The sequence below is a fragment of the Oreochromis aureus genome, linkage group 12, assembly GCF_013358895.1.
Source record: "Oreochromis aureus strain Israel breed Guangdong linkage group 12, ZZ_aureus, whole genome shotgun sequence".
In the NCBI taxonomy this organism is placed as follows: Eukaryota; Metazoa; Chordata; class Actinopteri; order Cichliformes; family Cichlidae; genus Oreochromis; species Oreochromis aureus.
This window is the reverse complement of record NC_052953.1, coordinates 36,023,178-36,044,362: the sequence shown is the minus strand read 5'-3', so window position 1 is coordinate 36,044,362 and position 21,185 is coordinate 36,023,178. Positions and strand designations below refer to the sequence as shown.

The 21,185-nt window shown below is 46.6% G+C and overlaps 1 protein-coding gene across 2 annotated transcripts in view; it reads left to right on the top strand.

Annotated features, from left to right (window-relative positions):
* Positions 1 to 21,185, top strand: part of pdzd2 (PDZ domain containing 2) — a 94,602-nt gene that overhangs the window by 15,182 nt on the left and 58,235 nt on the right. For both annotated transcript variants that reach the window (XR_005615123.1, XM_039620883.1), the window contains exons 2-4: positions 6,285 to 6,369; positions 7,847 to 8,156; positions 14,448 to 14,926. Coding sequence is in view for 1 of the 2 variants with exons in the window: in XM_039620883.1 (XP_039476817.1) it covers positions 8,034 to 8,156; positions 14,448 to 14,926 (602 nt within the window). In the remaining variant the exon portion in view is untranslated. The remainder of the gene's footprint in view (positions 1 to 6,284; positions 6,370 to 7,846; positions 8,157 to 14,447; positions 14,927 to 21,185) is intronic.

Below are 21,185 nucleotides of genomic sequence, written 5' to 3'. Positions count from 1 at the left end.
AAGCCGCTGCCTCGAGTGGAGTATCTTGGGGTCTTGTTAGCACCTGCAGTGATGCAGATGTTCTTCCAGCCTACTGAAGAACGTGCAGAGGGAGCTGAGTGTAAAAGTGAACCTGTAAATTTACTTGCTTTGGTCCTACCATCAGCTATGGCCACAAGCTCTGGGTAGTGGGTGGCTTGCTCATAGGAGGCCATATGGTTGTTGGGGTTTTCTCTCTGGTGTTATTGTAGGGTCTACCTTGCAGTATAAGTCACCCTGAGGTGACTGTTGTTGTTGCTGTGTCTCCCTTAGAGGTAGGTTGAAGAACTTCAGGTGGAGCTCAGAGTAGACCTGCTCCTCATTAAAGAAGCCAGTTAAGGTGCCTCTGAGCTGAGGTGTTCTGGGCATGGGAGATGATGTCTCTGGGATGTGTGGACTGCTGCCCCTGCGACCTCTGGCCTCTGTTTAATTTAATATGGTATTTCCAACAATATAACAGTAGTGGACATCAACAGAGAAATTACATCTAGAAGAAAAAATATGTTTTTCATCCAATTCAAACTTCGGGTCTATGTGAGCACAGACTAACTATTTAATATACGAGTGAAGTACCCAATGAAGAAACTGAACTGGCAGACCACACAGAGCAGCTTGCACTGAATTATGGGTATCCTGAAAGACAGTTAGAGACCTGCCATAGTGTCATAGCTGCGTGTGCTCCAGATTACAGTGATACTGTGGGTCTCTCCATTAAGTCTGTAACAATGTGGCACTTTAGAGCCACTGAAATGAGGCTGTTTCTAATCTTTGGCCATATGGTGCCTGGAAGAAGAGTGGGCTGTGGGGGTGGGTGAAGCATGTAGGTCAGCCTGGAATACAGAACCAACTAATCCCTGTTGCCAAACTATAGATGGAGAGAAAGAATGCTTCACCGACAGTCGGAATACTCTTTCATACTGAGCTCACCTCAACTCCATTAATGTGCACATTTCAGACTTCTCCTCTGAACCCCCACAGTGGGTATCTCACCGTGGACGCAAATGAAGAATAATATCAGCTGTTTTGTAAATGTTATGAGCATTTTAATTAGAAAGTAGCTTATTGATCTATCCAAGTCTTAGTGTAACCGTCTGCAGCTTAGAAAAAAACTGTCAAATTCAAAGAATGATCCCGTATAAGATGTTGTCTTCTTAATTTAAATACTTGATTTCAGTTCAGTTTTATTTATATGGTACCACTTCACAGCAACAGTCACTTCAAGGTGCTTCTAGCTTACTCTAAATATTGAATCAGTTTCCTCATGCTATATTTATTGTGAGGTATGGAGTGTTTCTGCCTGGGGCTGTGTGGTATGACGATCAAATTATACGCTGTCGTTTGTTTCGTGGTGTCACAAAATAAACTGTTTACAGCCATATGTTTTCATGGTTTCGATGGTTGACACAGAGAATCCCAGCATGACCAGTGAAGCCGAGGAAGAACCAGTTAGCTCCAACCAGAAGGACTGGCCCAAACACATCCAGGACCTTACTCCTGAACGAGGGGCTGCCTCTGTAGTAGAGATGGACCGATCCGATATTACGTATCGGTATCGGTCCGATACTGACCTAAATTACTGGATCGGATATCGGCGAGAAATAAAAAATGTAATCCGATCCATTAAATATCAAAAAAGCACCTCACAAAACTTGGAACACCGCGTAACTCGGCTCATAACCGTAGCACGTCGGAGCAGTGTGCTCACGTGATAGAGCGGCTGTGTGTATTTGTAGCCTCACTACCAAACCAGCATTTCATCTCCGAGGAAGTTATCCCAGAGAGAAGTAAAGCAAGTGTGTAAGTTCATCTCTGAATGTTTGTAAAGCGTTCCCACGTTAAGCTTAACAACCGATATATGGAGCGACTGACTCTCTCTCTCCCTCACCTTCCTGCCGCTACTTCAATCGTAAAACTGCTTAATGATCAGCTGATCGGCTTTTCTGTCGCGAGTCCGTCTCTCTTCTTTGTTTTTGGTCCACTTTGCACCAGAAAGAGGAAACCAGCGGCTGAACAACAGCAGCACGTTTAAGCTTGATAAGCTGTTGTTAGAATGTATTTAATATTACTTTCTACACCAGGATCCTTTTCTACGCAGCTGACGGCTGGTAACTGTGCAGGGGCGGATCTAGCAAAGTGTAGCCAGGGGGGCCGATAGGGCATGAACAGGGAAAAGGGGGCACAAAGACATACTTTTCTTTCTTATTCTCATTTAAAATGTCTCGCTTTAATAAATAATTATCTGAATCTTACACCCAAAGTTTTAATCTGATGTAAAATGTATAGAAGTCCATTACTGTATATAGTAACTATTAAGTCTAATATACCCTAGTAAGCTATAGTACTTTTTCCTTTGGGAAGGTACCATCTGTGCAGTCTGCAATTCTGTTGAAGAAAGATGTTGAATCTATTTAATTATTCTTGAAAAATAATTGATTTCTGTGCATTTTTTTTTCGCCCTGCATCAAATTAAAGTTGATTACGTCGATTAAGCATCATGAGGTGGAGGGTGGGGGGTGGTTCCCTATTTTTTTTGCTAGGAGTTTGCAACCCTATTAGTTAGGTTGCTTAATATTTCTGCTAAGTACTCTTTAAAATACCAGAATAGGGAGGATGGTGTAGGTTTAAGTTTATTAGATTGATCAGTGTTGCTGAACTATGAAATATTTTGGGTGCAGTGTATTTTTTACATACAGGTATAACAGAATAGCTTTAGTGTTGTTGTTTATTTAAACTTGAGTATGAACTTATACAAAATGCAGCAAAATATTAAAAAAACAGTTTTATTGATTAAAAAACACACTATATCGGATTCATATCGGTATCGGCAGATATCCAAATTTATGATATCGGTATCGGACATAAAAAAGTGGTATCGTGCCATCTCTACTCTGTAGCATGGACATGGTTTGGTTATGAAAGTCTGACACGGACCAGAAAACTGTACTCTGCAAATTATGGCACAAAGTGGCTGCACCTCAGACTCAAACACAGCAAACTCTACCATCTACGCAAGAATCACGTGACAGAGTATGGAGAGAGTTTACAGACGAGAGTGAAAAGAGCCGTCAGGTGCTCCAGATAAACCTCAAACATTAGCACGGGATTTTCCCCGCAGCACGCCGTGTAATAAATACAAAGAAAATGGCAGCTGTTACAGTTTCATGCATCGGTCAAACACTTGACTCCAGGTACTCAACGCCCAGCTGAAACATTCACACAGGTCGAGCTGCCCCAGATTCACAGAACTGACACAAAATGTACTATTTTGTGATCTATGTGGTTATCGGGAGGAGAAATATCATATATCAGGATATGAGACTGTGGTCGCATCACACAGCACCCACAGTCATATACAGTGGCAGTCCTAGCCTGTTTGGCGCCCTGGGCAAACACTCCCTCTGGCACCTGTGACCCAGGTTGAGGGTCACAGACACCAACAGACTAAATTAACTGATCCACAAGGCCAGTAATGTTGTGGGGTTGGAGCTGGACTCTGTTAGGGTGGTGTCTGAGAGGCACATGTTATCCTAGGACCATAAGAACAATCATGGATAATACCTCCCACCTACTCCAAGACGTGCTGCTCAGTCAGAGGAGCACGTTCAGTGAGAGACTGAGATTACCAAAAAGCACCACTGAACGACACAGGAAATCATTCCTGCCTGTGGCCATCTCCCTGTACAACTCCTCCATCTAACACACTGTGAACACTGCAATAGTTACATCCTTGTTGCACACGCTCTTTTCTACTCTGTAATTTTCTCGTCAATTTTCTTGATATTTATTTATAATCACCTCTGTTAATCCTTGATATTTATCATTGAGTGATCTGCATATATTAGTGCTATTTCTTAAATGTGTAAAATCTGTAACATAATGTATTGTTTGGAGTTTAGTCTGTTACTGTTTTTACAGTTTCTTCTTGGAGCAACTGTAACCCACATAATTTCCTTAGGGATTAATAAAGTATTCTGATTCTGATTGTTTCAGGATGACCTTACCTCTATGTTTTGCTCGTTTCTCCTCCTCCTTTTTTCTGTTTTTTCTAAACTGAGCACCTGATGGCTTTGAACTTTTCTTGTCCATCTTCTGTTGTTTTTAATTTTGCACTCCAGTATGAACCCCCATCCCCCAACTCGAGGATCACCACAACATAGACAAAGTGAATCTGTGAACTAAGGTGTAGGTCTAAGGTTTATTTCTGGGATTTCGCACAACCCAGGATTCAAATCATGAATCCATAATGGGCTTGGATTTACAACATTATGAATGAAATGTGCTCTATTTGGAAGCAGCAGCCCCCCCCTCCCCTGTCGACAGATTGTGTGTGAGACTTTAAATCATCAAACTGTAAATTACACATTTTAAATTGTTATTGATCCCTTTACCCCGAGTCCTAAAGTGTATATTTATTTTCTTACTCTTCTTATATTTATTGTTCGTTTACTTGCACTGCTGTAACTGGAGCCTCGTCGTCTCGTCTCTCTATATACTGGACTGTATGTAGCGGAGATGACAATAAAGTTTACTTTGACTTCAGCAGTGCGCAGGCGCACCGAGGGCTCTCGCGCTCACTTTTCACGTATAGAATTTCGAAAAAACATCGGTGCAGATTATAAGTCTGTATCATAATGTCCGGTGTTTTGGTGTTTGCTGGTTTGTTTTTATTTTGTTTTATTTTGCGAGTTGGTTATTAGATGCTGCTCCAGCCAGCCAGAGAATCCTCCGCCACCCCGCCCTCTCCTCCCTGCGCCGCAAGCAGCAGGCGCACCTCGCAAACAGAGGGCGCCCTTAGTCCCAGCAAATGGGCGATAGAAAACCGATTGGTGCCTGTAACATTCCCAATATGCGCTGGCTGCCGTCGGGGCAGCATGAGTATGAGCAACTTTTTTGGGGGGTTTTTTGCCGATGCCCACGGCCCCCACCACGATGCCGCCCTGGGCAACTGCCCATGTTGCCCGTATCAAAAACCGCTACTGGTCATATAACTGTGACTATGCACAAACCTCTAGAAATTAAAAATATTCCACAGTAGATATTAGTTGTAGGTTAGCCAAGAAATAAAAGAGGAGCAACCTGAACAGAAATCTGTAGGAAAATACTGCAACAACAGAAGTGGCAGCTATGTGTAACCCATCCCTACACCCAGCAGGGTGGCTCAGGAGGCAGAGTAGGTCATCTACAATCAGGAAGGCTGCTGGTTTGATCCCTGGGTACTCCACAGGTACTAAGCCCAAGCTGCTCCTGATGCATCCATCATAGTGTGAGAGTGTGTGCTAGCTGTGCAAAGTGCTGTGAGAGCTCAGGTAGAGTATAAAAGTGCTATATAAGAGCCGGACCAGTTACCAAAGAGTCCATCTTCAGCTGTGTGACACTCACACTGGTATAGCTCCCAGCTGATGGAGAGAAGAACTGAAGTGTCTGGGGGAGAGATAGTTTTACAGTCAAACTTTGTAAGCAGCTCTTATCATGTTCACCTGGAGATGTGTTTTTATGTACCAGTGACATTAGTGTTATGGCTCTTTCTCAAGTCATTAGATGGGATGGGCCTGATAAGCTGATATATAGATGCCCATTGGCATTACCAAGATGGCTGACCAATGTCTTTAAGGATTAGTGAAACATGCAGAGCAGTGAGAACAAGTGTGTGACTTTCCCACGTACATAACGAGTGATCGTTGTCATCAGCACACACCTCCACACCAACAGAGATGTCTCTATGAGCTGAATGTTCCCACAGCTCTGAGTGGGCTTCATGTAGAGCTAAGGCTCCTTAGGTCTCTATCGTATGATCGACTTCACTTTCAGCTTCCTCATTAAAAAAACTCTATTAGTAAAAATCAGTTTCCAAAGTATCACCAGCTGCTTCCTTTATCACGTTCTAATGATCACTGACTTGTGTGCAACAGGGCTGATGTGGAGGCAGTTTACACGGGGTCAGTGTGACGTGTTGTTTGAGTGTTGGTGCTGAGCCAGCAGTCCTGCAGATGGGCAGCATCGTACTGTTACATGTGTGGAGCACTGAGCCACAGATTATGGCGGGGCGGGGGGGGAGGGGCTCCATTTAGGAGGATTTAGGTCATTACTGGAATTGTCATGTTAATGCTGTTGTTATTTAGCTGAAGTGTGTCAGCAGATGATCCTGTTCTCCTCTCAAACTTCTGTCTGAAGATTACAAACCCTTTGTAGCCTATCACACGGGCTTATTGTACATTTGTTCACATGTCATTACAAATAGATACAGCTGCATTTGTCGTTGTTTTCAGGTTTCCTGTGTACGCTGAAAGCACTGAAGGATCCTGTAAATGCCCAGGAGCTGCTACGTTGCTGCACTTGCTGGAAGCAGAGCTGGTAAGGCTGTGATGATCTGACAAGGGAACTAATGCAGCTTGGCATTCAACCAGTCATTTGTTAACCGAGTCTTAAACTCCGTCACAGATCTTTGTCCTTTATTAAACAAGTGAAAATTTGATCTGTTTGTTGAAGTACAAAAGCGAATGAAACCCATCCTGTATCGTTTTCTGTCAGTCAGAGATGAGTCCAAGACTGTAACTGCAGTTTGTCTCCTCAAAGCATACACCCTGTACTATACCCTTACCCCGGGACATTTAAAGTAGTTGTTCCAGCCCACAGTTCAGCTCAGGCCAGGACAGGGCAGGCACTGTTTGTGTGTACAGGAATAGTAGACACAGATGGTGCCACAAAGCCCAGCAGTTTATTTGAAGCCCAGGCTCTACATAGTCATTACAGTGTGGTCTCTTGGTAGCCTGTCTATATCTGCCACAGATGTGGCTACACTTAGCTCGAAGTGTGCACATGCAGTGTCAGCCCAGATTCCTCAGGAGCACTTTGTTGTGAATGGGCCCCTGAAGGTCCTGCTGGCTCAGCTGGTTTCTGACTTCAGCCAGTTTAACAGAAGATTTGTTCACCCGGGTCACTGTGTATGAAATATCACAATCATTTCATTGGTGCTGATCTCGTGCATATCCTGGATGTGACTGCTTCCCTAACAGCATCAAGACCCAATCTTCAGTCATAAGATGTGAATGTCCCACATAACATGGTGAACATCTGAATTCTCTGCACAGTTTGAATCTGAACTATAAATACACACAGTCTGTTGCGAATCTGTGATTCGTTCTTGTATCGCTGCTCTTTATTCTACAAACTCTTTCTGTGAGATGATGAAGTCAGCAGATCCCTGTGCCGCAGTCACAAAGACACGTTGTTTTCAGTGTGCAGTACTAGTTAGTCCTAGTAACTGGGAGAGATTTAGTCCTTACTGGAAGCTTCGCTTTCAGTTCCCTCCTCTTCCTCTGTAAGCAGCTCTTTTGTTTTGTTAAGTTTCAGTTGTGATGACGTAGAGACGATAACAAGGAAAACACAGCAGACCTCTTCCTGTTTAGCTGCACAATATAAACTGATGTTCTGTAACAGCCAACAACGTAGCATAGCTGCACTGAAGCCTGAACAACAGTAGGCTAGCATTACTTTGAGCTATTTATTTTATATGTACTTTGAAACGATAAGTTCATGCACAGTGGTTTTTGATTGGTTCTTTAATAGTGCCGTACATCATAAAACTCTGAGCCGTTTATCCTCCAGGATCTGTTTGGTGCACTGTTACCATGTAAAGCATCAGAGAACAGCACAGACGTGTGTAGCAGGAAGGATCGCCTTAATAGAGTTCAGACTGATGAGTTCGATTACTCAGGAAAAACAAACAAACATTATCTGTGTGTGTGTGTGTGTGTGTGTGTGTGTGTGTGTGTGTGTGTGTGTGTGTGTATTAAAGTCTGTATCACACTGTTTCTGTCTTGTGCTGCAGACCCTACACCACACGTGTCCTGTCAGTAATGACATCCATCCTGGTTCACATCTCTGCCACATGGTCTCTGCACTGCTCTCTCTGAGAGATGGGTTTGGGGCAGCCATCCCAGACTGGTTCCTGCTCCTACACTGATTATTGGAAGCATCAGAGTGGCGTCTGGTGAAGGACGAGCAGAGATGCCAGGATGCCTATCACTCAGGACAACGCCCTAAGCATTCTGTCACTGCTGGAGGATTGGCGTGGGGCTCACAGCACGAGGTCACAGCAGGATGATGGTCTAAGTCAGGACAGCTCCTCTGGCTACACGGTACTGACCAGTCTCTCCACATCAGATAATGCTGCATGCTCTCATTGATGTTATCTGATTCCACCTTCCATCCCAACCTCTGACTGAGAGGGTTCAAAACAGGAGACATGCATCACACCAAGAAATCAAACAGGCAGGATGCAAACTAGTGCCTGTTAAAGACATGGACTGACAGATGAGGGAAAGACAACGATACACAGGAAAGTCATTCACTAACAGCTCTGTGGTGAACCTGGGCAAAGCAGGGCAATCAGAGAGCTCGGAGACAAACACTGATGGGGAGTAAAACATGCACACTTCATTTAATTATCAAAATGTCATTCAAATAAATTCAGTTTGATTCATACAGCACCAAATCACAACAACAGAAAAACTGTCTACATAGCAACAGTGTGTCTACATTAAATACAAACAGGACTAACTATGACACATTTACCACCACAACCTCATTAATGCCCAGAGAAGTCAACATTGTGTGCTTTGTTCTGGTTGCACAAACGTCATTTTTTCCATTTTTACTGAACAAAGTCTGATGGTTTTATACTTTCACCTAACAAGTGAAAGATCCCTGGTTTGATCCCAGGAGGACACACGGCTCCGTACGGTTGTTTCAAGAAGCAACATCTTTCATCTGGTGTAAAAAAACGTCTTTTTCTACCAATGCCAACATCAACACTCAGACAAAAGGGTGTGTGAGAGATGTCTGTGAAGGTTCTCAGTCATCCAGGTCATCGTAGTCAAAGGAATTTGCAAAGAAAAGCGTCTGGACTTCTTTGAGTTTCTTGAAGACGTTTCACCTCTCATCCGAGAAGCTTCTTCAGTTCTAAGGTCAATCTCTCTCGGATGAGAGGTGAAACGTCTTCAAGAAACTCAAAGAAGTCCAGACGCTTTTCTTTGCAAACTCCTTTGACCAAACTGCATTATGTTTCTCCACATCAGTATATGGGCCACGAGTTTGACACCCCTGATAGAGATACTGTATAGCTGTTCTTGCAGGAACAAAGTGTGCTCCATGCATTCAGATCATAGTCCTGAAGGTGCCGACAGGACAAGATTAAAAAAGAAATAAATAAAGAAATAAAAATTACAACTGGCCTGTGAGGAAGAGAATTAAAAGGTGAAACGTCTTCAAGAAACTCAAAGAAGTCCAGACGCTTTTCTTTGCAAATTCCTTTGACGGTGTGTGAGAGAGACTTCATGACATCCTCCTACGTGAGCATGCCCTCCACTTCAGTGCACACCATCAGAGGATTGTTGAGTCGTGTGTCTGTGTATTTCTCTCCCAGCTGCTGTTTGTTTTTGTCTCCTACTGTCACAGTTTGGCAGGGCAAACCGTGGGGATGTAGGGAAGGAGGACCCAGGCGCTGTCTCCGCTAAACAGCCACCACAAAACAACAAAAGAAAAACCCAGTTCAATAGCCCAACCCCCGGTCCAGTGGCCGCAAACACAGTTCTGGAGGCCGACCCGGAGGATGGCAAGACCAGCGGGACCCGCTGTGGGTCAGGCAGTGGCGGCAAAACAGTTCAGGCGGCCTACCTCTAACCCCTTTGTGGAAGCGCTGCTCCTCCAGTGGCTTCCCACACGTCCGGTGGTGGCGGCGCTGTAGCTCCGGCGACCTGCCACGCGACCAGTGGCGGCGGCGGCGGCGCTGCTCCTCCGGCGGCTTGCCCCGGGTCCAGTGGCGGCGGCGCTGCTCCTCCGATGGCTTGCCCCGAGTCCGGCGACGGTGGCGCGGGTCTGATGAGCAATGAGATGTGGCACATGATGTACGACGTGCTGGTCGCGGATGTGTTGGCCGTGCGGGTCGCGGACATGGTGGTCCCTCCGGCTCGCCGAGCTCCGGCGTGGGCTCGTCCTGCTCGCTGAGCCCCGCAGTTGGCAACGCGTGCTCCTCCCGCTCGCCGAGCTCCTCTCCTGGCAACGCCAGTCCCTCCTTCGGTGGCGGCGCGGGCTCCTCCCGCTCGCTGAGCTCCTGCTTCGGCTTGCTGAGCTCCAGCTCCGGCTCGCTGAGCTTGTCCGGCGGCGGCGCGGGCTCCCCCCGCTCGCTGAGCTCCTGCTCCGGCTCGCTGAGCTCGCTAGCGGCACTGTTGGCTGGCTTACAGCAGTGTCTGCGGTGTCACCATCCACTGTAAACAAAGAAGCAGATGGGGTGAGAAATGAAATAGTGTCCTTATTACTCACCACAGCCGGGTCTTGAGATGTCCGGGAATTCTGCTGCGGTGAGGAGCGCCGGCGGCGCAAACGTCGTTTCCGTGTAGTCGTCGGGGCCGGCGTGTCAGGCTGTGAATCCACCAGCTGTCCGGGCCGGTGAGCAGCCTGAGTAGGAAGTCCAGGACGACTGAATTGAGGGAGTCCACCAGTCAGGGGAATTTAAACATCGTTTCCTGCAGCCGCCTCTCCACGGCACGACGCATCACTTCCCTGGGCTTCTCCCACCATAACTCACAAAGTCTGTAAACCCTGTCCATAACCTCCCTCCTGAGCCTCTCCTCAGAGACTGCTGGGTCCATGTCTGGCTGGATCATTCTGTCATGGTTTGGCAGGGCAAACCGTGGGGATGTAGGGAAGGAGGACCCAGGCGCGGAGCTCTGTGTGCTTAGCGGTGCGTTTATTTACAGTGATGGAAAAAACATGACAATAAATCCCCGTGCTCTCCCGACTCCCGTGACGTGTCCTCTTCCCAGTACTAGTACTCCTGTCTCCACTTCTCCGTGATGAGCACCCCATGCTCGCTGTCCTCTTGTCTTCCCGCTACTCCTGGGGACATAAGAGAGAGGCTGCTGTCAGACACACAATAATGCAGCAGACTTAACCTAGGAACTGGTCGAGAGACTAACGTGAAGCCACGCAATGATCCAGCGTCCGAGAGAGCTCCACCACCCTCTCAAGTAGCTCCTCCGACAAGGCCTGATCAGCTACAGGTGTGTCACGGTCTTCCGGTGTGGCCAATCACCTGCCAGGGCCACACCCACACACACACCTACATACACACATACATCTACAAGCAGGGAGAACAAGGGACAGCATTACCAAAGTACATATTTTATAATATTAGTCCATAACTGCTCAGGGTCCCTGGGTCGCTCAGACCCAGGACCCTGACAGTACCCCCCCTCTAAGGGTTGGCTCCCGATGACCCCAAAACAAAATAAAACAAAAACCACAGTACGACCAACCCAGGGCGGGTGGCGGGGGTCCAGGACGGAGGGCCCCAAAACCTCTCCGCTAAACAGCCACCACAAAACAACAAAAGAAAAACCCAGTTCAGTAGCCCAACCCCCGGTCCAGTGGCCGCAAACACAGTTCTGGAGGCCGACCCAGAGGACGGCAAGACCAGCGGGACCCGCTGTGGGTCAGGCAGTGGCGGCAAAACAGTTCAGGCGGCCTACCTCTAACCCCTTTGTGGAAGCGCTGCAGCTCCGGCGGGCGGCCACGGGTCCAGCAACAGCGGGCCGCCAGCGGGTTCTGGCGGCCTGCCACTGATCCAGTGGCGGCGGCGCTGCTCCTCCGGTGGCTCGCCACACGTCCGGTGGTGGCGGCGCTGTAGCTCCGGCAACCTGCCACGGGTCCAGTGGCGGCAGCGCAGTAGCTCCGGCAACCTGCCCCGGGTCCAGTGGCGGCGGCGCTGCTCCTCCGGCGGCTTACCCCGAGTCCGGCGATGGCGGTGCAGCTCCGATGAGCAACCACGAGATGTGGCACATGATCTATGACGTGCTGGTCGCGGACGTGCGGGTCGCGGACATGGTGGTCCCTCCGGCTCGCCGAGCTCCGGCGCCGGCTTGTCCTGCTCGCTGAGCCCCGCAGTTGGCGACACGCGCTCCTCCCGCTCGCCGACCTCCTCTCCTGGCGGCGCCGGTCCCCCCTCCGGTGGCGCCGCGGGCTCCTCCCGCTCGCTGAGCACCGGCTCGCTGAGCTCCTCCGGTGGCGGCACGAGCTCCTGCTCCAGCTCGCTGAGCTCCTCAGCCGGCAGCGCAGGCTTCTCCCACTCGCTGAGCTCCTGCTCCGGCTCGCTGAGCTCCTCAGCTGGCGGCGCAGGCTCCTCCCGCTCGCTGAGCCCCTCCAGTGGCGGTGCCGGCTCCTCCCGCTCGCTGAGCCCCTCCAGTGGCGGCGCGGGCTCCACCGGCTCGCTGAGCTCCTCAGTTGGGGACGCGAGTTCCTCCCGCTCGCTGAGTTCCAGCTCCGGTTCACTGAGCTTGTCCGGCGGTGGCGCGGGCTCCACCGGCTCGCTGAGCTCCTGCTCCGGCTCGCTGAGCGCCACTGCTGGCGACGCGGGCTCCACCCGCTCGCTGAGCTCCTGCTCCGGCTCGCTGAGCTCCTGCTCGGGCAGCGCGAGCTCCTCCGACTCGGGCTGAGCTTGTCCGGGTGGCGCAGCTGCAGATGGTGAAGCATCGAGTGGTGTGGAGACTGCTGACCGAGGCGACGCTAGCTGCACTGTTGGCTGGCTTACAGCAGTGTCTGCGGTGTCACCATTCACTGTAAACAAAGAAGCAGATGGGGTGAGAAATGAAATAGTGTCCTTATTACTCACCACAGCCGGGTCTTGAGATGTCCGGGAATTCTGCTGCGGTGAGGAGCGCCGGCGGCGCAAACGTCGTTTCTGTGTAGTCGTCGGGGCCGGCGTGTCAGGCTGTGAATCCACCAGCTGTCTGGGCCGGTGAGCAGCCTGAGTAGGAGAGTGGAGGTGGAGGGTTGAGAGTAGGAAGTCCAGGACGACTGAATTGAGGGAGTCCACCAGCCAGGGGAATTTAAACAGCATTTCCGGCAGCCGCCTCTCCACGGCACGACACATCACTTCCCCGGGCTTCTCCCACCATAACTCACAAAGTCTGTAAACCCTGTCCATAACCTCCCTCCTGAGCCTCTCCTCAGAGACTGCTGGGTCCATGTCTGGCTGGATCATTCTGTCATGGTTTGGCAGGGCAAACCGTGGGGATGTAGGGAAGGAGGACCCAGGCACGGAGCTCTGTGTGCTTAGCGGTGCGTTTATTTACAGTGATGGAAAAAACATGACAATAAATCCCCGTGCACCGGCTACATAGGGGATGACAATGTTGTTGCGTCTGTCTTTCTTATCCTCCCTCGCTGGTGTCTGATCTTCTTTTCTGTGCCTCTTTGCTGACTTTATAAACGCCCAACACATCCTAATTGGGCGTTTATAAAGTCAGCAAAATGCACAGAAAAGAAGATCAGACACCAGCGAGGGAGGATAAGAAAGACAGACGCAACAACGTTGTCATCCCCTATGTAGCGTGATGTCAGAGAAACTCAGGAGAGTTTTCTCCAAGCACGACATCCCAGTGTACTTCAGACCCAGCAACACACTCAGACACAAACTGGTTCACCCGAAAGACAAAACTCCAAAACACAGACTTAACAACGTGGTGTATGCTGTACAGTGCAGCGAGGAATGCCCGGACCTCTACATTGGAGAGACCAAACAGCCACTTCACAAGCGCATGGCACAACATAGAAGAGCCACCTCCACAGGACAAGACTCAGCAGTCCATCTGCATCTTAAGGATAAAGGTCACTCTTTCAAGGATGCCAATGTTCACATTTTGGACAGAGAGGACAGATGGTTTGAAAGAGGAGTGAAAGAGGCCATCTATGTCCACTGTGAGCGACCATCTTTGAACAGAGGCGGTGGTTTACGACACCAACTGTCTGCCATCTATAATCCAGTTTTGAGTTCCCTCCCCAGACGCCTTAACGCCCACTCACATCCTGGGCCATCTGACCTCAGGAATTCACATGACAAGGTGGGGCCAGGTTTCACAATGGGCTCACCCGAAACCCTGGCTGATTGTGACCTACACCCGCTTTCACACCTTGGCTCAGGTGATTAGAGGATCATCAGGGGGGTCCTTTTGTCCCTCTTTGGGGGGATACTCCCACTGAGTTTAAATCTGGGACTCTCGGCCATTTGACCTTAGAACTGAAGAAGCTTCTCGGATGAGAGGTGAAACGTCTTCAAGCAACTTAAAGAAGTCCAGACGCTTTTCTTTGCAAGCTCCTTTGACCAAACTGCATTATGTTTCTCCACATCAGTATATGGGCCACAAGTGGCCCTCGGGCCGCGAGTTTGACACCCCTGATAGAGATACTGTATAGCTGTTCTTGCAGGAGCAAAGCGTGCTCCATGCATTCAGATCATAGTCCTGAAGGTGCCGACAGGACAAGATTAAAAAAGAAATAAATAAAAATTACAACTGGCCTGTGAGGAAGAGAATTAATGTGTATTTGCACAGATGCAAGTGCTTCCTGATTGCTGACTCTTCTTCTCTCTGCAGCGGCTGGATCCTGACTCCTACCAGAACGGGGATGGGGAGAGTGTGTGCAGTGGCAGCACTGTTAGCGGAGGACATGTGGAGGACACGTCCCTCTGTCTGGCTGCTATTCAGAAGTTGGTGGAGTACATTCATTTCAACTTCATGGAGGGGGACACAGCTCCGTCAGCCAGCCGGGCCTCATACAGTGAGGCGTTAGATGTTGAGCTTCATACGGTTTCCCTCAGTAAGGATGAGGGGGATGCTGCGGACTTTGGCCTTAGCTTTGGAAACATCCCTATTTTTGGAGACCCAAAGGGAAGAAAGAAGGGAGGCCCGAGGAGCAGGAGGGATCAGAACCCCATCATGGATGTGGGCTGCATCTGGGTGACGGAGGTGAGGAAGAGGAGCCCAGCAGCTCGTTGTGGTGGGATCAAATTGAGAGATGAACTGCTGTCACTGAATGGGCAGCTAATGGTGGGAGTAGATGTCAGTGGAGCCAGGTAAGACTAATATAAGCTGATATATGTGAAAAGTAAATAACACTCATTGCCTCCACAGCAAATACACTGAAGAGGAAGGCAGCAGCCAGGCGTTGATAATCAATAGATTAATCGATCATTAACAAGTGTGAGCACCTCTGTCAGAGCAGACGTTTTGACAGTTTGCTGCAATGACACAGTCTGTCCCAACAAAGTGATCAGCAGGTCAGAGCTCCAAGCACAGTGGTACAGGGCTCATGATTTGGACTTGGGCAGTTTGAAGTCCTCTCTATACCCAAGTGCTCACAGTGATGAAGAGCAGTGTGAGCACTGTATGAACTGGGCTAATGTGGCTTGTAGTCTTGTAGCACTATGGTGTGGTTCCTGATGTGGCACTAATGAAAATGAGCTGGATGACAAACTGGAAATGTATCTGTTCAACTGGGACATAGCATTTTCAGTGGGACACATTTCGTCACTCATCCAGGTGACGTCTTCAGTCAAGACTCTTCAGTTAGGACCGACCCACCACCTGTGTGTGAACCTAAAGCAGCAGTTTGTCCTGAATGGTTGGCTGATGAAACAGAATGAATCTGTTGTCATATAAGAATGACCTGCAAGCCTCTCATTCTTTAAAGGGACAGTGTGTACCACAGTTTGCAGCTACCTATCTATTTTTTACTTTTTTCAGGTTTTTTTTTTTTTAGAAATATCCTGTCTCAGGGTGACGCTGAAAAACTAGTTCATGCATTTATTACTTCCAGGCTGGACTACTGTAATTCTTTATTATCAGGATGTCCTAAAAACTCCCTGAAAAGCCTTCAGCTAATCCAAAATGCTGCAGCAAGAGTACTGACAGGGACTAGAAAGAGAGAGCAGATTTCTCCTGTTTTGGCTTCCCTTCATTGGCTTCCTGTTAAATCCAGAATTGAATTCAAAATCTTGCTCCTCACATACAAGGTCTTAAATAATCAGGCCCCATCTTATCTTAATGACCTTGTAGTACCATATCACCCTATTAGAGCACTTCGCTCTCGCACTGCAGGCCTACTTGTTGTTCCTAGAGTATTTAAAAGTAGAATGGGAGGCAGAGCCTTCAGTTTTCAGGCCCCTCTTCTGTGGAACCAGCTTCCAGTTTGGATTCAGGAGACAGACACTATCTCTACTTTCAAGATTAGGCTTCAAACTTTCCTTTTTGCTAAAGCATATATAATTATTTAAGTTTAATAATTATTTATTTTACTATATCTGTTAAACATGTTTTAATATGTGTATTTGTCTTTGTAATTTCAAGTTACACTTACAGATATTTGTTGGGATACAACTGGACTAACTGGTTATCTCTATTTTCTTTGTATTATAAAAGTACAAAGCTGGAAAGTAGTAAAGTGGGACTCAAGCTAAATATGCCGTTTAGCTCCAAGACCAGCTAGACAAACATGTCCTTCAGCTCAGGAGTGTGTCCAAATAACAGCAGCAGTTACTGACTCCTGTGAGACCAGAGGACAGTCCTGCTGTCCTCTGGTTTTCGTCTGTGGTTGGGGTGCAGTCTCTGCGGTCTCCTCAGTGGATCTGTGGGTGTGAAACAGTAGTGACACTCCCACAGGACTCCAGCCACTGATGCAGAGGTCAGTCGTTTCCAGAAAACAAAACTAGACACTGGTGTTGAGGCCGCACTGTCTTTGTCTGTCTTTATAAGTGCGGTAACACATCCAGGAGCCTGTCTTTGACTGCTGACGTGTTCAAGGGTCTCTCCTCAGTCATTGATCTGCCGCCATCATCATCATCATCGTCATCATTGAGCATTTTTTATAAACACCAGAAAATGTGATTCACCCCTCTGGAGTCAGTGAACACACCAGCGCATCCATATGACCTCTGACCTATTTAACACAGCCTCCCTGACTCTCCAGTTCACCTCGGGTCTAAAGTACAGACTTCAAACTACTGACCAGTTTTACATGGAGTTGACAGGCCAAGGTAAACTACATGTATGATGAATCACGCAGTGCTTTTTCAGCTACAGTAAATATAGTCTGAGTACTCACCACCACTACAGAGTCTGTGAAGACCCACAACTGCTTTTCACAGGGAAAATATCAACATCTGTAAAATATCAAAATGATTTCTTAACTCTGAAAATAAGCAGATGTGTGTGCCTGCTGGTGAAACATGAAAGAAATAAAGTGATTTTATACACGTTTATGCAGCTAATACACAGAAAAAATGGACAAATATGAATTTAAAAAATTAGATGTTTGAAAATAATTCAGTTGTTTTTTTCTTAAACATGAGTAAATTTACTTCAGGTGACTGTAATATCTAAGGCAGCTTATCAAAACGTGAACAAGTAAATTAAAATGAGTTTAATGAGTTATACTCAGCGAGTACTAAAACCATATGTAGATCAGGTCAAAGCAAACCTAAAGCTCAGAGCAGAGAAGCATCCACAGACATACACATCAATCTGCTAATTAGACTTTATAGTATTATTTATAATCACATTATCTTAGATTATATTTAATTTTCTACATCAGTGAGGACCCGGACCAACGGCAGGCGTCTCTACGGCAACAGACCTGGAGCGAAAACGAAACACATGAGCTTCATAAGCATACATGTCCTTTATGTTGTGGCAGCAGACATGTTTCAGTGCATTAGTGTTATGATAGCTCTGGTACCAGCTCTCACTACAGACACTGATGAATGTTTGTAATTCATTAAGGTTTGGAAAGAGGGAAACAAGATTAACTCACATTTGATTATTACTGACCTGATCATCTCATCATTACGTATGGTTAACGTTAGCTAAGTGGAGCCTTATGTTTGTTTTCATGTTGCTTGATAACCAGTAAAAACTGGTACATCAGTAAACACACACACATATATATAAAGGGTCTACATTCTTTCTCTCTGGTATTTAACTTTCAAATGGTATTTACCTTGTACATCTCCAGACTGCAGTAAAGTTTCCAAAGCGAGACACAAAAAGGCGGATGGTGCGGTTTTGTTCATGCTAGGGGCGGAGCTTCCAGAGAAAACATGACTACTCTGTTTCATTTGAACATCACTCATTCTGTTATACTGAACATCATTAAACAACATGTACAGCTTACAAGACTAAGTTATGTTTAGATGAGAAATTGAAATGAGTCATGTTGGACAGATGCAGATGCAAATTCAACTACCCTGTTGCATTTTTTTCAGTTTAGTCTGCTGCAGGACTCCCATGATGCATTGCTTGTGTTCATACACCTCTCAGTGTTTAATCATCAGTTATTATTCATCTCTGGCTCTCGTCCTCAGCGTGTCTCTTTCCTGTCTTACGGTGTGTTCACACCGAACGCGATAGGCGCGAGCGAAAACGCCCCAAACGCCCCTAATTTGACGCGTGCACATTCGCACCTCGAACGCGTGTCCAAGAAAAATCCATCGCGCGTCAAAATTGCATATTTTGACGCGCGTGAACCGGAAATGTGGGAGGGATGTGGGAGGAAGTTGTGCCAGACAGTATCTTTGCTAGACGGCAGCTGTCGAGCTAGCGTTTCTATTTACTGTGGAGAGCAGAGCAGCAGCGTTAAGGACGCCCTCGCCGTACCTGGGTCCATCAAGTCCTCCAGACGGGTGAGCAGTTTGGTGAGTTTCACCACTTGCTCCAGGAGCTGCGCCTGGATGACAGCCGATTTCAGCGATATCGCCGTCTTTCCCTCGCCCAGTTTGAGGACCTGCTGTCCCGCGTTGGTCCAAGCATCGCCCGCCTAGACACCAACTACAGGCGCTCAATCCCACCTGCAGAGCGCCTGTCCATCTGCCTCGCGGTTAGTAAAAGTGTTTAATACGGTAGTCCTTTATTGATACCTGTGCTAATATGCTAAACTATCGCTTTATACACTGCTAACATGGATGTGCTATGCTATCAATGAATGCCGTCGGTGTTTACTGATAGCAAACTGTGGTATGGAGACGACTGTTTATAATATTTCTAGTGATGCTTGAAAGGTCTCATCAAGTCCCGATTTAATTCAATTTATGCTGTTATCAGTGTTTGCATTGATAGCATGGCTGTGGTGTCTATCAGTGTATGCTCTCTGTGTTTGCTGATATCAAACTGGTACAAGGGCCACTGTGGGTTAATCTTTGTAGTGATACTCACTCCTTATTTACACCTGGTTTAATTCTGGTATAGATGAATATTTGTATGTAATCCTCGCAGCTGTCACTCTATAACAGGGGTCACCAGCCTTTCTTTAAACTGAGAGGTAGATAAAATTGTGAACAGTTTGGTTCATCTTTAGTTATATGGTTCTATCTTGATAAGCTATGTCTTATCACAGATTAATTTTTCAAAAATATTAATGATTTAAGCAAGGAAAGGGCTACATGTCAACATACAACTCTTTATTTCTATTAATGTCTTACTTCATTCCTGCCTGATTTACATGTTTAGGAATTATGAGTGATCGGCTCACTGTAGTGGTAAAAGTTGCTACCAATCAAATTATGATATGGTAAAGTTAAAACAAAACACAACTGACTGTTTTATATTATATCTAATATATATTATGTAATTATCCTTATAATTAGAAAATGTGTTATGTAAGATTTATGTTTTGTAATTTAAATCTGACATCACAAAAGTATTTTGGAATTTGAATAATGTATTTTGTAACTGCAGTACACATAATACTAATTTTGAACACTTTTGTCCAGGCTCCTTGCCACCGGGGACTCCTTCAGGACCATCGCGTTCAGTTTCAGAGTCGGTGTGTCCACGGTGTGCCAGATCACCCCCCAGGTAGCGACGGCCATCTGAGACTGTCTAGTGGGCGACTTCATGGCTGTGCCTTCACCTGGAAACTGGCGGTCCATCACAGAGGGATTCCAGGAGCGCTGGAACTTCCCTCTCTGCTGTGGAGCTCTGAATGGGAAACACGTCCAGACAAAGGCGCCCCATATATCACATAGGAGACACACACATTGATATACACTAAATATTTATTTCATTTCTTTTTTTGTGGTGCCCAAATTTATGCTCCTGCTTGATTTTGTTTAAACAATTATTGCACACTTTTTGTAAATCCAGTAAACTTCTTTTCACTTCTCAAATATCACTGTGTGTGTCTCCTGTATGATATATTTAACTGACATTTTTTATTGTAACAACTAACGATTTATACAGGAAAATAATGGCTATTAACAAGGTTGCCCAAACCTTTGCATCCCACTGTATTAGTATATTCTGTCATTAGTGTAATATGAAATAAATTCTACATGTGTCAAGTCGTGTGCCAACATTTGCTGTGTAGTAGAACTGAGACATTAGTCATTATAAAAATTTATTTGAAATAATATTAAAATTCTCACAGAGAAAAACATTAAACATAAATATATAAAATATAAGTATTTACAGAGAGACAGGAATAAAAAAAAAAAGACCCAGCTGCTCTCCAGAGCAGGAACAAGGCTGAGGAGGGAATGCTCCATTGCAGACTGGCGTGGCCTCTTCAGGGACACCAGGATGGCCAGCTCCACTGCCGATGGACCGCCCTGGGACCCGTCCCTCATCTGCCTCGGAGCTGTCCTCCTCTCTGGGCGTGTAAAACACAGCACAAAACACAAAGAAATGAGAAGGCTGCTACTAGATTTTAATTTCAACATTGAAAAAACAAAACAGGATATAATCAGATTAGTTGTAGATATTTAGTAAAGGTGATCACAAGGCAATCCCACACCGAGTAAAAAGCTATCAGTGCTTGCTGTACATACCTGTGGGTGCAGCAGCAGGAGCTCAGGGACTGGGGAGCCAGGAGAAGCAACAGGGATGCTCTGCAGCAGAATCAGTTGGTTCTATCAAGACAATATTAACTGTTAACAGGTTGAATACAATAATCATAGAGAAAGTATATACAGTGGTCCCTGTTTTATTGCAGCAGGGGTTCTCAGAATAACTAGCCCTCGCCACGCACTTTATACACTTTTTTCCCCACACACATGAACATTAGTCACAGTTCTCACAAGTTGATTCTCAAAGTGCAAACCTTTGTAGATTGCAAAACGTAAAAAGTATTTTTATGCCGCGTTTTGTCTTCATCTGCCTGCCACTTTAGCGGCGCCTTTCCTTTTCCTCCCGTGCAGGTGTCTATTTCGAATGAGGGTCATAGTTATGTGTGTTTTTGTGCTGTTTTTCTATTGGACGTGATGGTTATCAAAACCAAACATGATCAATTTGGCAAGCGCAGGAGACACGACACGGAGGAGATTTGTCAATCAGGCTGCAGAA